This window comes from Epithele typhae (assembly GCF_022376455.1).
Source record: "Epithele typhae strain CBS 203.58 chromosome Unknown BXZ73scaffold_367, whole genome shotgun sequence".
NCBI classification, from domain to species: domain Eukaryota; kingdom Fungi; phylum Basidiomycota; class Agaricomycetes; order Polyporales; family Epitheliaceae; genus Epithele; species Epithele typhae.
The window spans coordinates 5,706-17,708 of NW_025954558.1; the positions used below are offsets into that span (position 1 = coordinate 5,706).

General features: G+C 60.0%; 1 protein-coding gene across 1 annotated transcript; it reads right to left on the bottom strand.

Annotated features, from left to right (window-relative positions):
* Nucleotides 1-4,220: 4,220 nt before the first annotated feature.
* BXZ73DRAFT_60814 (CAP Gly-rich domain-containing protein) lies at nucleotides 4,221-4,505 on the bottom strand (the record flags this gene model as incomplete). Its single annotated transcript, XM_048021713.1, has 1 exon — nucleotides 4,221-4,505. One exon carries the CDS (start codon nucleotides 4,503-4,505, stop codon nucleotides 4,221-4,223), a length of 285 nt encoding a protein of 94 aa, XP_047870632.1.
* Nucleotides 4,506-12,003: the final 7,498 nt, after the last annotated feature.

A 12,003-nucleotide genomic window follows, 5' to 3' on the forward strand; every position in this document is an offset into this window, starting at 1 on the left:
GCGGCGAGGGCGGCGAGCCCGACCTCGGGGCTGCCGCGGGTTGTGGATGCGACGAGGATGAGCTCGTACCAGAGCTTGTGGAGCGCGGGGAGCTGCGCCCTGGCGAAGAATTGGGCCGCGTCGCCGTCCGTGTCCGAGATCGTGAGCTCTTGTAGCGCTGGGAGGCAGAAAGGACGGGGGTCTGGGTCTGGAGCGGGCGACGCGTCGTGGCGCATGACGAAAGACAAGGACTGCAGTGCAGGCCAAGCGGCCATGGAGGCCACGGTCCCGATGCTGAGGTAGTCCGAGTGAAGGTAAGAGAAGAGCAACGTTTTAATACGTGTGTGGGCTGAGAGAAGTGGAAGGAAACGTTGGTACGCGAGCTTGGCCACCTCCAAGTTGGGGCAGCGGGTGGTGAGGACACGGATGACGTCGGCATTTCTGCGCTGACCGTACGCACCCCTGAGCCCTACCCGACGAACGCTCTCCGAAAGCAACACAAGCTGCCCGGATTCGCAAGCGTGAAATATTGATCCCGTATGCATATCGAGTGTGACTCGACGAAGTCGAGGGAGGAGCGGTTCGTCGGTCTCCAGCAGCTCCTTGAATTGGTCCCATACTGAGGGTGTGCAGTAGCTTGTATACGGAAGGAGGGTGATCTTACGCACACGACGTGCATAGATCTGAAAGGTTTTCCAGTTCGGGTTACTGTACAGTTGTGATTGACTTCGGATGTGGTCTATACTCTGGACGAAAGACGCGTTAGCCCACAACGTTGGGACCGGGAGAGGACTCACGTAGGTCCACCCTGCGTGAGGGCAGCACGTCGGGGTACAACTTCCGCAGAGGTCTTTTTGGTTGATTCGCATCCGTGCAATCCCGAGGGTATGCAGGAGTGCCACCAGCGGGAAATCAATCGGTAGACTCCGCCAGAGGACGTCGAGGGAAAGATGGGTGAATCGTCGACAAGACAGGGCAAGCGCGAAGAGAATATTGCGGGACTTTTGATCATCCGGATCTAGATGAGAAAAAATCTCCGCAAGGACGTCGTCGACCGCTGCAAGGTGGGTTTGGTGTAGCATCTTTGAGGACGAAACGGTACCAGGGAGACACTTGTGGAGAGGGGGAAGTGATTGACAGCGTGATGACACACGCGATCACGGGGCTCCTCGGGGCCTCACTTGTGCTATTCGCTCTTAGCTACTTGTGAAGAAGAGAACGAGCGTACTCCGCCAGAGACTCGCGGAGACCTCAAGTGACCCAGACCCGCTTCCCGACGATTCCCGGGGCCCGGATTAAAAGGCGACATTGATGATTCATGCATGAATTGTCGGCAAGAGAGGGCAAGCGCGAGAGCAGTTTAGCCAGATGGATCATCTCTGGTGTCGAGACTCGAGATTGTGTCCGCAAAGAGTGCTTGTGGGGAGCGAGTTGCACACATGTCTTGCATATGCATCTTGCCCAGGAGGACGGAGATAAGTATCGTGACACCAAACTCAGTCACGACTCATGCCTTGTCACGCGCGCTATACACCAGATCACGCGATGACCCAATCCTCCGCCTGCTTTTGTACGATGACGACCTATTCACGATGCTTGGTACTTTCTATCTTCTTGCACAAGATTTCTGAGATGTATCACGGGCCGCGCCTTCGAACTTTTTCGGCGGGCGGCGAACGCACGAAATCAACCACATACGAGTTCTCGACGGGCCCCTTTCTACCCATTCTTCAACAGATTCAATCATGCTCGCTCACCACAGGGGCGACTCTCGTTCCATACATCCCACCACCTACGCCGGCGACTCCTCTCATCCTCTACGGTCTCTCATGACGTTCCTCAGCACTCTCCACTGGATCTTATCTGCTAACAAATCCGTCCCCGTCTTGCCTGTTTTGATTTCCGGCTCCAAGAGCAATCCAACTCAAGCCTGGCGGCTCCATGTACTCATGAACAGACTCATCGACCGCACAATCTCAGTAGACGACGTCCGGTCCCCTGAGCCACTCTACTCCTGCATCGTCACCCAGCTGGACCACATCCTGGACCCAAACGACGGAGACCCCCGCGAGTACATCGTCGCCCACGTCGCTCTTCCCCACGCCAGAACCCCCGACGCACCCCCTCCCTCCGAACCGGCGCCCCCGCGTCCCATCGGGCTCGTCAAGTTCGAGCGCTGCTGGGAGGGCCACATCCCCGTCGAGCAGTACGACAAATGCGGCCTCTCGAACGACGTGGACCGGCACGCGTGGCTCCCAGTGCACGACGCGGTCAACGTCTACGGGCCGTTCCTGGACCCTGTGACGGGGCGCCGCCGGACGGTCCTGCGCTCTAGCCGCGCCCCTCTGTCCCTCCTCTGCGTCGTCACCGCCGCGTGCGCCCTGCGCCGGCTGCACGTCGAGACCTACGAGGACACGTACGCGCACGCGTGGTTCGCGCGCGCGCTCTGGGAGCAGCTCGTGCCCGCCGACAGCACGGACGTCGTGTACCCGTCGGACTGGCGCAGCTGGCTCGCAAGCTGGTTCGGAGGATCGCTCGTGGCTTCCGACCCGCCGAAGTTCGACGTTGTTTTGGAGGGGGCGGAGGCGGAAGCGTGCCGGGCGATCGAAGACGGCGCGCTCGGCGAGTTCGCGGCCGCGCGGGCGAAGATAGCGGCGTGCCTTTCCGACGAGGGCGAGTGGGTCTCCCCCGAAGATCAAGCAAGGACGATCGAGGATGTCTCGGATGCGGTGGACGCGGCCGTGTGGGGGGACTTTCGCGACCGGAACGAGAGGAAAAACCCATTGAGGGCATTGGAGTTGAAAGCGGAAGCAGAACGTCGTCTCCAGGCGAACATCGCGCGCGCGAAGGAGCCTGCCGCCTTTCCCGGGGAAGGACAAGTGAGTGCTTCACTTCAGAGGATGGGGTGCGCATGGGTTCTGACTCGTGTCGTAATCGCCCAGTGAACGAAGTGCTTCTACCATGCTAAACGCCGCGATCCATGGCGCGTGTCTGCTCTATGACGTTTGCTGCGCGCACTCAAAGCCTCGCGGGCTTGCGATTTACTACCTGTGTACTCTGTACGTCAACGTGAATGTAGCTTCAGATGGATCCAGGTGTCACCTGAATGAAATGGCGACTGCAACTTCTTCGAGTCGTCATCGATCACTGGGTACGTACGCCGACACCATCATCAGTCGCAAGTTGTCGTGAACGCAATATGTGGAGAAAGTGTGTGTAAATGCTCTACGGACATGACATTCGTGTAGGGTATAGTGAGACCAGGAAGACGGAAGACGTGGTAATAAGCCAATGGCGAGAGCAGCATCCGGACGTCGAGCACCTCCTTAAGCTCCCGCCTCCAAAAATTAGGCTCTGGTGGCGGCTGCCGCTAGCATCTTGACGAGACCGACTGCGCCTGCAAATATCTCCAAGCCGTGATCCAACGAAACTCGCGTTCGCCGAGATCCAAGTTAAAAAAAACAGGGAAATGCGCCTCCGAGAGATGGTGGCACTGCAACTACAGTTCCAGCCGAAGGTGCATAAAATCGGCCAATGTTAGACAGGTCTCCAGAGAGGTCAGCAATTGTCATTACATCACACTGAAGAGAACCCACCTCGCAGATGCCGGCCAATACGTCCGAAACAGGACCGTTCAAGGCCTCGGGAAGGTTGTGCGTTTGCACAACGACTCGACATAGACCTGAGGGAGATACGGCTGGACGATGGTGAGGAACTCCCGCGCCTCGATCTTCTTGACTTCGAGGTCAATATGCTGCGCCTGGTTCTTCGACGCCGACGACTGTAGCTTGAGGTTCATGTTCCGCGTTTGCCGTAACCCGACGTGAGCCCTGATTGCTGCTGGTTCAACTTCGCCTGAAGCTTCGGTCGTAGCGCGACGAAGGACTCCGCTTCCGACAGTCGGCTCTCCAGGTCACGGACGTGTCGAGCGTCGTCCGCACGCCTGGCTTCAAGCACCCGAATCCTGGCCCGTAGCTCCTACAGCTCAATGTCATTTACCACTCGCTGAAAAATGTGAGCGAGATACTCGTTTATCGAGGGCGGAGACTCACGATGGGTGTGACCGGTCTCGATGCTGGGTGGAGCGCCGCTACTGAAGGCTCCGACAGAAGCGACTCAGACTCCGGTTCAGAGTCTTGTGCGGGAGACTGCGGTACGCCAGAGCGTAGGGAGGGAGAACGGGACAAGCTGTCCGTACGTTGGTGCCCGACCACGCTCGCGACCGCGGGCTTGGGAGACGTTCAGACAAATGACAGATAAACAAGCAGTTCACTCACCACTGGCTCTGGAGTGGCCGAGATAACCTTGACCTGGCTCGGGCGGACAAACACTCCGTAGTTGGGCTTGCAGGTGAAGTACTTAGTGCCTTGAACGGCGCCGTCGTTCTTGCCGTTGGGAGCTGCAAGCTCGATTCCAACCCATATCCCGGCAGCAAACGCGGTGGCACCGCAAAATCGAACTGTCCCTCGACCGGCGGGAACCTCAACGACCGCACCAACAGGAGGATCCGATCCGGTGGGAGGCATGGCGGGGTGAAACGATCCCGCAGACTAGAGTGGTAGAGAGAGAGTGCTCGAAGCACCCAGCGTCCAGAGCAGAGTCAGATCGCAAGATGTCAGGAAGGAGCGTGTAGATCGGTCGTGAGGAGATCGCGGCGTGAAGGTGGGTGGTGATCAAGCCTTTGAGGATGTCGCTGTGATGCAGTCTACCTCAGGCGCTTCAGCGCCGAAGACGCGTCGTAATTCAATTCTAATCATCAAACTTACCAGGGTTGTAAGCAGGTAAGCTTTGGATAAGTGGTCAAGATCATCTCGACTAATAACGCGTTCAATTCCACGGCAGCCGGCTTCCGACCCGAGCTCTCCTCATAACTCACACATCCACATCCCCTCTACTTTCCCTCCCTCGCCTCACAGCTCGGAACTCACGCCTCGACATTCCGCGGAGGCTCTTGTTTGAGCGGGTATAGCCCACAGCGATGTACGGGAACCATCATGCAGAAGGTCCATCCACTCCCTGCTTGCTCGTCCTCGGTTGTAAACCTCGTGCTCCAGGCAGCAACGGCTGGCCTCCGGCAAGATGGAAAGGCTCGGATGACTCGGACACAGAACGCGACTACCGCTCGACCACCCGCTCAGAGGCGTCCTCTTCACGTACAGACGTGCGGGGCATGAACGGCCTCTCCGACCCCGACCTTCGGCATAATGGCTCAATGACAGACATCCCCGATGTCTCCCCCATTCACCCATACTGGGCTGCGAAGCGACATCTTACCTGTGGTAACCCCACTCCGCCTCCGCCTGGTACACCGAAGATGATTCCCTGGCGTGCGGCTCCGGGGAAGATCAAGACGGCCCATGCCGCTCTTGTCTTGTGTCTGAACATCGACGTCGATCCACCTGACGTCGTGAAGACCAATCCCTGCGCGATTCTAGCAGCCTGGGTGGATCCGCACGCCAAGCGATCGAGGTCGTTGGTCAGAACCTGCAGCACCAGTTCGAGTTCGAAGGCCTCAAGCCCGTCCTGGATCCCTCCAGTGACGGCTTGAAGAAGGTGTGTCACCGCACGCAAGCAAGCCGCCCAAGATGCGGTCGCATGTCACTACACTGCGGCATTCCGAAGTCCACTCCCAGCGGCGAGCTCTTGTATTTCAACAGGAACTACAGCGTCTTGCACAAGGCTTGTCCAAACCGCGCCCGCAAACTTGAATTTGATGGAAGATCTCCCGAAAATTCACCCTGCACACACGCACCTCCTCATGTTGGTCTTCACAGCTTTTCTCCACTATTTCCCCTTCCTCATGCTTACACAGGTCTCTCGTGCACCGCACCCTCTCCGACGACGACATCGTCGTTGTTGGATCTGACCGTGAAACCGACCATTCCGATGTCGATCCCGACAGTAGTGTCATATACTCGTCGTGGCATGGCGTCAACGGCTCCGAGGGGGACCACAGCGTTGAGAACGCCGGAGGAGGCGGTGAAGGGGTTCATGCATTGATGCTTCGCGCCCAAAAGTTTCTCATGGTGCGCTTTTTCACCTTCGCTGAGGCGCACACTCTAATCGACACCACAGCTCAAAGGCGCGCAAGACATCGCTGAAGATCCGCATCCCTGCGTGGCGCAAGATCCAAACTCCACCTGTCGGCTTCGAACACACAGCAGACCTCTCCTCTGCCACTGAAAACGCGCTCTCCCATTCCCGCAGAGGACCCGCAGGCGATAGCTTATCTTTTCACTGCCCGAGAGCTTGCGGAACCTGACGACGTACGACGACTTCGGGGACAGCCTGGCGTCGGACCCTGTCGCCGCTTCTCAGGCTAAAGGTTCAAAAAGTCGTGGACACGATTTTCAGCCTCACTCGGTCTCAAATTAATGGCAGCTGTCTTCAGGGACAGAGGTATATATTTCCCTGATCGTGACTGGTAGCTCGCTCTGCGGGTGAAATTGTGTAGAGCCCGTTGGGGAGGTCATTATCAACGGACAGTATATATGCAAGCCACGGCCAAACCACGTCATACATAGACGCCGTCGGGGCTTGACCAGATATGGCCCGCCCCTCGCTCAGAACTTGCGTCTACCCTTCATTGTCTTCCCTCAGATGACACTCTTCGATACTCTGCGCTTGAAGCTCAGCGGTATTCCCTCCTTGCCTACATGGATTTCCGGATGCAAGGACAATGCAATGCACTTCTGGCGGCTCCATGTGCTCATGAACAATCTCATCGACCGCACTATCTCGGTAGACGACGTCCGGTCCCCTGAACCACTTTACTCCTGCATCGTCACCCAGCTGGACCACATCCTGGACCCAAACGACGGACACCCTCGCGAGTACATCATCGCTCACGTCGCTCTTCCCCACGCCAGAACCCCCTCCTATCCAACCGACGCACCCCCTCCCTCCGAACCGGCCCCTCCGCGTCCCCTCGGGCTCATCAAGTTCCAGCGCTGCTGGAAGGGCTCCATCCCCGTCGAGCAGTACGACAAATGCGGCTGCTCGAGCGACGCGAACCGGGCCATGTGGCTCCCAGTGCACGACGCGGTCAACGTCTACGGGCCGTTCCTGGACCCTGTGACGGGGCGCCGCCGGATGGTCCTGCGCTCGAGCCGCGCGCCCCTGACGCTCGTCCGTCTCGTCGTCGCGGCGTGCGCGCTGCGCCGGCTGCACGTCGAGGCCTACGAGGACACGCACGCGCACGCGTGGTTCGCGCGCGCGCTCTGGGAGCGGCTCGTGCCCGCCGGCAGCGCGGACGTCGTGTACCCGGCGTCGGACTGGCGTACGTGGCTCGCAGGTTATGCGCGCTGGCTCCGGGGATCCACGCCCGCTGCGTCCGAGCCGGGCGCGGATCCGCGGCCGGGGTTCGACGCCGTCTTGGAGGGAGCGGAGGCGGAGGCGTGCCGGGCGATCGAAGACGGCGCGCTCGGCGAGTTCGCGGCCGCGCGGGCGAAGATAGCGGAGTGCCTTTCCCCTGAGGGAGAGTGGGTCTCCCCTGAGGATCAAGCAAAGACGGTCGAGGATATCTCGGACGCGGTGGACACGGCCATGTGGGGGGATTTTCGCGACCTGAAAGAGAGGAAAGACCCGTTGATGGCACTGGCGCACGCGGAGTTGGAACGCCGTCTCCAGGCGAACATCGCGCACAGGAAGGAACTTGCCGCCTTGCCCGGAGAGGGACACGTGAGTACTTCACTTCAGAGGACGAAGTACGCATGGGTTCTGACTTGCGCCGTAATCGCCCAGTGAACAAAGCGCTTCCGCCATGAATTGCTAAACGCCGCAATCCATAGCGTGTATGTGCCCCCACTCGAATCCTCGTATGCATGCAATATACTACCTGTGTACTCTGTACGTTAACATGAATGTAGCCTTGAAGTCTGAAATGCGCACGCCTGCATACATTCTGCTTTAAATAAACCTAGGTGTCTCCTAAATGAAATGGTGACTGCAACCTCTTCGAGTCGTTATCGATCACTAGGCACCTACGCCGACACCTCTTGCGCCATCTCTCAGTTGCAAGTTGCACTCGAGGCAGGTACGGCGCGGACTTGAAGAAGTCGTCCGGGTCGGGGCAGTGGAACATGGCGCAAGAGAGGCGTTCGAGCGCGGTCCACGCGACCCTGCGGTCTGAGTACGAGTGCGAGCCACATCCGCATTCAACCTCCGCCCGGTAGACGGTTGGAGAATGCAGTGCACTGTCTTGGGAGTGTTCGTGGGACCCGCTGGTTGGGACCAGTGTGGTTCGGCGAGGAAAGGGGAGGAGCGACTCGCTTGCGTTTGAAACGGTGCTTGAATCTCGGGCCAGATGGATGTTGGATAGATGGGACTCGCGAGCGTACGTCTGGAATATTGTGCCCAGTTGGGATGCGGCGCCTCTGTCGGTCTTGCAAGGACTGAAGATGCGCATTCGCCTGCACCAAAGATGCCGGCACCTGTCCCACGTTGAGAGTGGGTCACGGATACTCGCATAAAACCAGCCTGGGTGGCAGCGCGTTCCCACATGTCGGGAGTCGGGAGTATCTTCGTCGTCGATCCAAGGCTTGTCCCAGTCTTCTGCGATGGAGCCGGCCACGACCGAGCGAGGCCGAGTCCGTGCAGAAGTACAACGAGGGCGCAGTCGTTAGGGAGCGATCACCCGAGGACGCGGAGGGCCGGACGGGCGAATCGCTGGCAAGACGGCGTGAGCGTGAGGAAAGCTTTGCTGGACATGCAGGAAACGTGAAGAGTCCGCTTGAGGGTGCATCCAATCCAGAGTTTCTTGCCGCGTAGGAGCACTCGAATTTGCACGACTAGACGGTCAGATAGATAGCACACAGCACAATAAGAAGCACAGCAGAACGAGATAAAACAGTACACACATGTCCTCAAGGCCGAGCAAGCCTTCCCTTCCGCCCTCCGACCCGTCTCGTGCATCTCAAACCTCGTCCGCCCCCTCGTCCTCGTCCTCTGCCGCGGTAGTCCGCGCCTTCTTCGCGACGCCCTCCTCCGCCGCCTCGAGCGCACCGTCTTCGCCCGCGAGCCCCGCCTCGACGTCCTCGTCCTCCTCCCGGCTCCGCTTCGCGCCCGCGACGGACGACGTCGCGCTCATGCCCACCGGCGCATCCTCGTACTCCCCGTCGTCCTCGTCGTCTTCCTCGTAGTCCCCATTCGCGGCCCGGAGCGCCTAGAGCAATGTTCACCAACAGTGAGCACGCATACATGCACGCCCCACGCGCGGGCGGGAAAGGGACGGAGAAACGCAAACCACGGTGCTCACCTGTGCGCCAAGGAGCATCGCGGTCAGGCTCGCCTGCTGGGCTGCAGGGTTGTGCGGCTGCGTGACGCGTGCCGACGTGAACATGCAGACTCCCATCGCGAAGACGGCGGCCGCGAGCGCAACACGCACCACTGCCTCGGTCTCGTCTTCCTCGTCTTCGTCCTCCTCGCCCTCATCCTCGCCCTCACCGTCGTCGTCGTCGTCCTAGCCGAACGAGAACGGATGGTGCGGGGTCAGCACGGGCAGCGCGAGGGAGGGGGGCGCGCAGGCGCGCACACACCTCGACGTCGTACTCGTCGCTTTCCTCCTCCTCTTCCTGCCGCTCATCGAGCCCGGGCTCCTCCGCCTTCTCAGCGGGTTTGTGGGACATCTTTCCGTCGGGTTTGCCGCCGCGCGCGTGTTACGAGAGGCGAGAAGCGAGGACTGGGGCTGGGGCACAAGGTCCGCGAGATGGGGGTCCGGGCGCAAGCTGCGTGCGGGCAGAGAGAGGGAGAGAGGGAGAAGTGGGCCGTGCGCGGGCTCCCACTGCCATTGCCAGCCATGGCTCTCGGGCTCGGAGCGGAGGATGTTGCGCGGCGGGCCGCGGCGAGAGCTCGGGAGACGAACGTTGCCGAGCACGATCAATTGATTGGTGCGGCCAGAAGCCAGCGCGGGAGGCCGCACCAGCTCCGGGGCGCACTCAGCAGAGATCTCGCACGGCGTGCATGCTCGTCTTCTGCAAAAATCGACCTCATCGTCTCCAGTTTCCGCACAACGGTTTTGCGCCTTCCACACCACTCCTTTTGTCTCTCTTTCACCTCTGACCATGCCTGGGTGCTCTACCTCCCAAGATATCAAGGCGTGTGCGATATACTTATGGTCGGTTCAAGGCTAGTCGCGGGTCAACATCGCCGAAGCTCTGGGAGTGTCCGTACGCTCCATCCGGCGGTGGGGAGGCGGCTGCTAGGCGTCAGGACTCAGAACAGCTTCAAAAGATGCTCTGTGGTCACCGTCATCTGCTTCCACCCTTAGAGGATCTCCCACCCGATGCACCTCAAATGGCACATTGAAACCCACGGTATTCGCATTACTCTCATCAAGTACTGCCCACCGTACCCTCGTCCATCGTACCAGAAACTGGGAAATGAGGTGGCAGCTGAACGCGACGAGATCACCCGGCATCGGTGGCACGCCCAGATCACCTCCCGGTTTTCGCGCTCGCAGCTCGTGTTCGCGGACGAGTCGAGCAAGGACAACTGAATCGTTTAAAGACGGTATGGGCGCGCTTTGAACGGGCAGCGTGCTGTGGAGAGGATCTCGGCTGACCGAGGTGACGCTCCGAATTTCTCCATAATTTTCGGAGCATTCGTGCCTGTTGCTGCTCGCGTAGCGTCGGGGAATCGCTTCGGAAACAGCTGTAACATAACATTATCATGTGTACCTATGGTTCGTGTGCGCGAAAGCAAGTGCAAGGGCCGTGTGTGTATACCAGTATCTGTAATCTAGGCCCGAAATCCACCGAATGAGCATCAGCACATCCGCAACCACCGCCGCCGCCCGCCGTCTCTGTCCTCCTCTGCGACGTTGTTCTCCCGGATCACCTTCAAGAACACGCTCTCGAGCCCCGCGCGCTCGACCGCGTACTCCGCGAGGTCCCCACGCGCGAGCACCGCGAAGAGCTGCGCGAGCGAGAGCCCGTCGCCGCCCCGGACGATGGGCACCGCGAACCGCGTAGCGACGTCGTCCGCCATGCGCGCCCCGGGCACCTGGGCCATCAGCTCCCGCGCACGCGCGACCTCGTCCCGCGTCCTGCACGTGAAGTGGACCTCGTACGTAGCGTAGCGCTCGACGAGCGCGTCCGTCGTCCCAACCGCTGGGCATAACGAGTCGCGGTCAGTCGACGCGCCGGCAGACTAGAGAGGAGAGTCTCACCCAGCATCTTTTTGGCAAGGATGCCGACCTTGTTGGCCAGCGCCGACGCTTCTTCCATAGAGTCTGCACAGGGAAGAGTGTGAGCGACGAGCGTCCATGGCCTGCAAATGACGCGCGGTACATACGAGTTGTGATCACGATCGCCTTCCCAACCGCGACGTTCCGGAGTGTGCCCCACATGTCCCGCTTCATCTTCGCGTCGATCCCGGTTGAGAACTCGTCGATGAGCACGACGGACGGGTTCCCGATGAGCGCGATCGCGAGCGACAGCTTGCGCTGGTTCCCGCCCGAGAGCGCGCTTGCGAGCCGGTCTGCGTACATGTGCAGCGCCGTCGCGCGCATCAGCCGGTCGACGTTCGTCTGCAGCTCCGCGCCGCGCGTGAGGCCCTTGAGCCGCCCGTAGATGAGCAGGTGCTCGCGCACCGTCAGCTGCGAGTCGATCGCGGTGAACTGCGGGCAGACACCGAGGGAGAGCCGGGCCGAGCGCGGATGGTGGACGATCGACATGCCGTTGATGAGCACGTCGCCTTCGTCGGGGATGACGTCGCCACCTGGGGAGAGTACAGTCAGTAATCAAGAGGTCCTGTATTGTGATGGACTCACGGATAACGTTGAACGTTGTCGTCTTGCCTGCGCCGTTCGGACCGAGGAGCGCGAAGATGGTGTCCTTCGACACGCCGAAGCTCACATCGTCCACCACACGGTTGTCCGAGGTGTCGAACGCTTTGACGACGTTCATCACGCGGAGGGCATCGGTCGACCCTGACACCTGAGCTGCTTCGTCCTTGACGTCTTGCCCGGCCACAGGCGCTTCTTTTGCACGGGTACCGAAACTGTTCTTCCGGAACTGCGAGAAC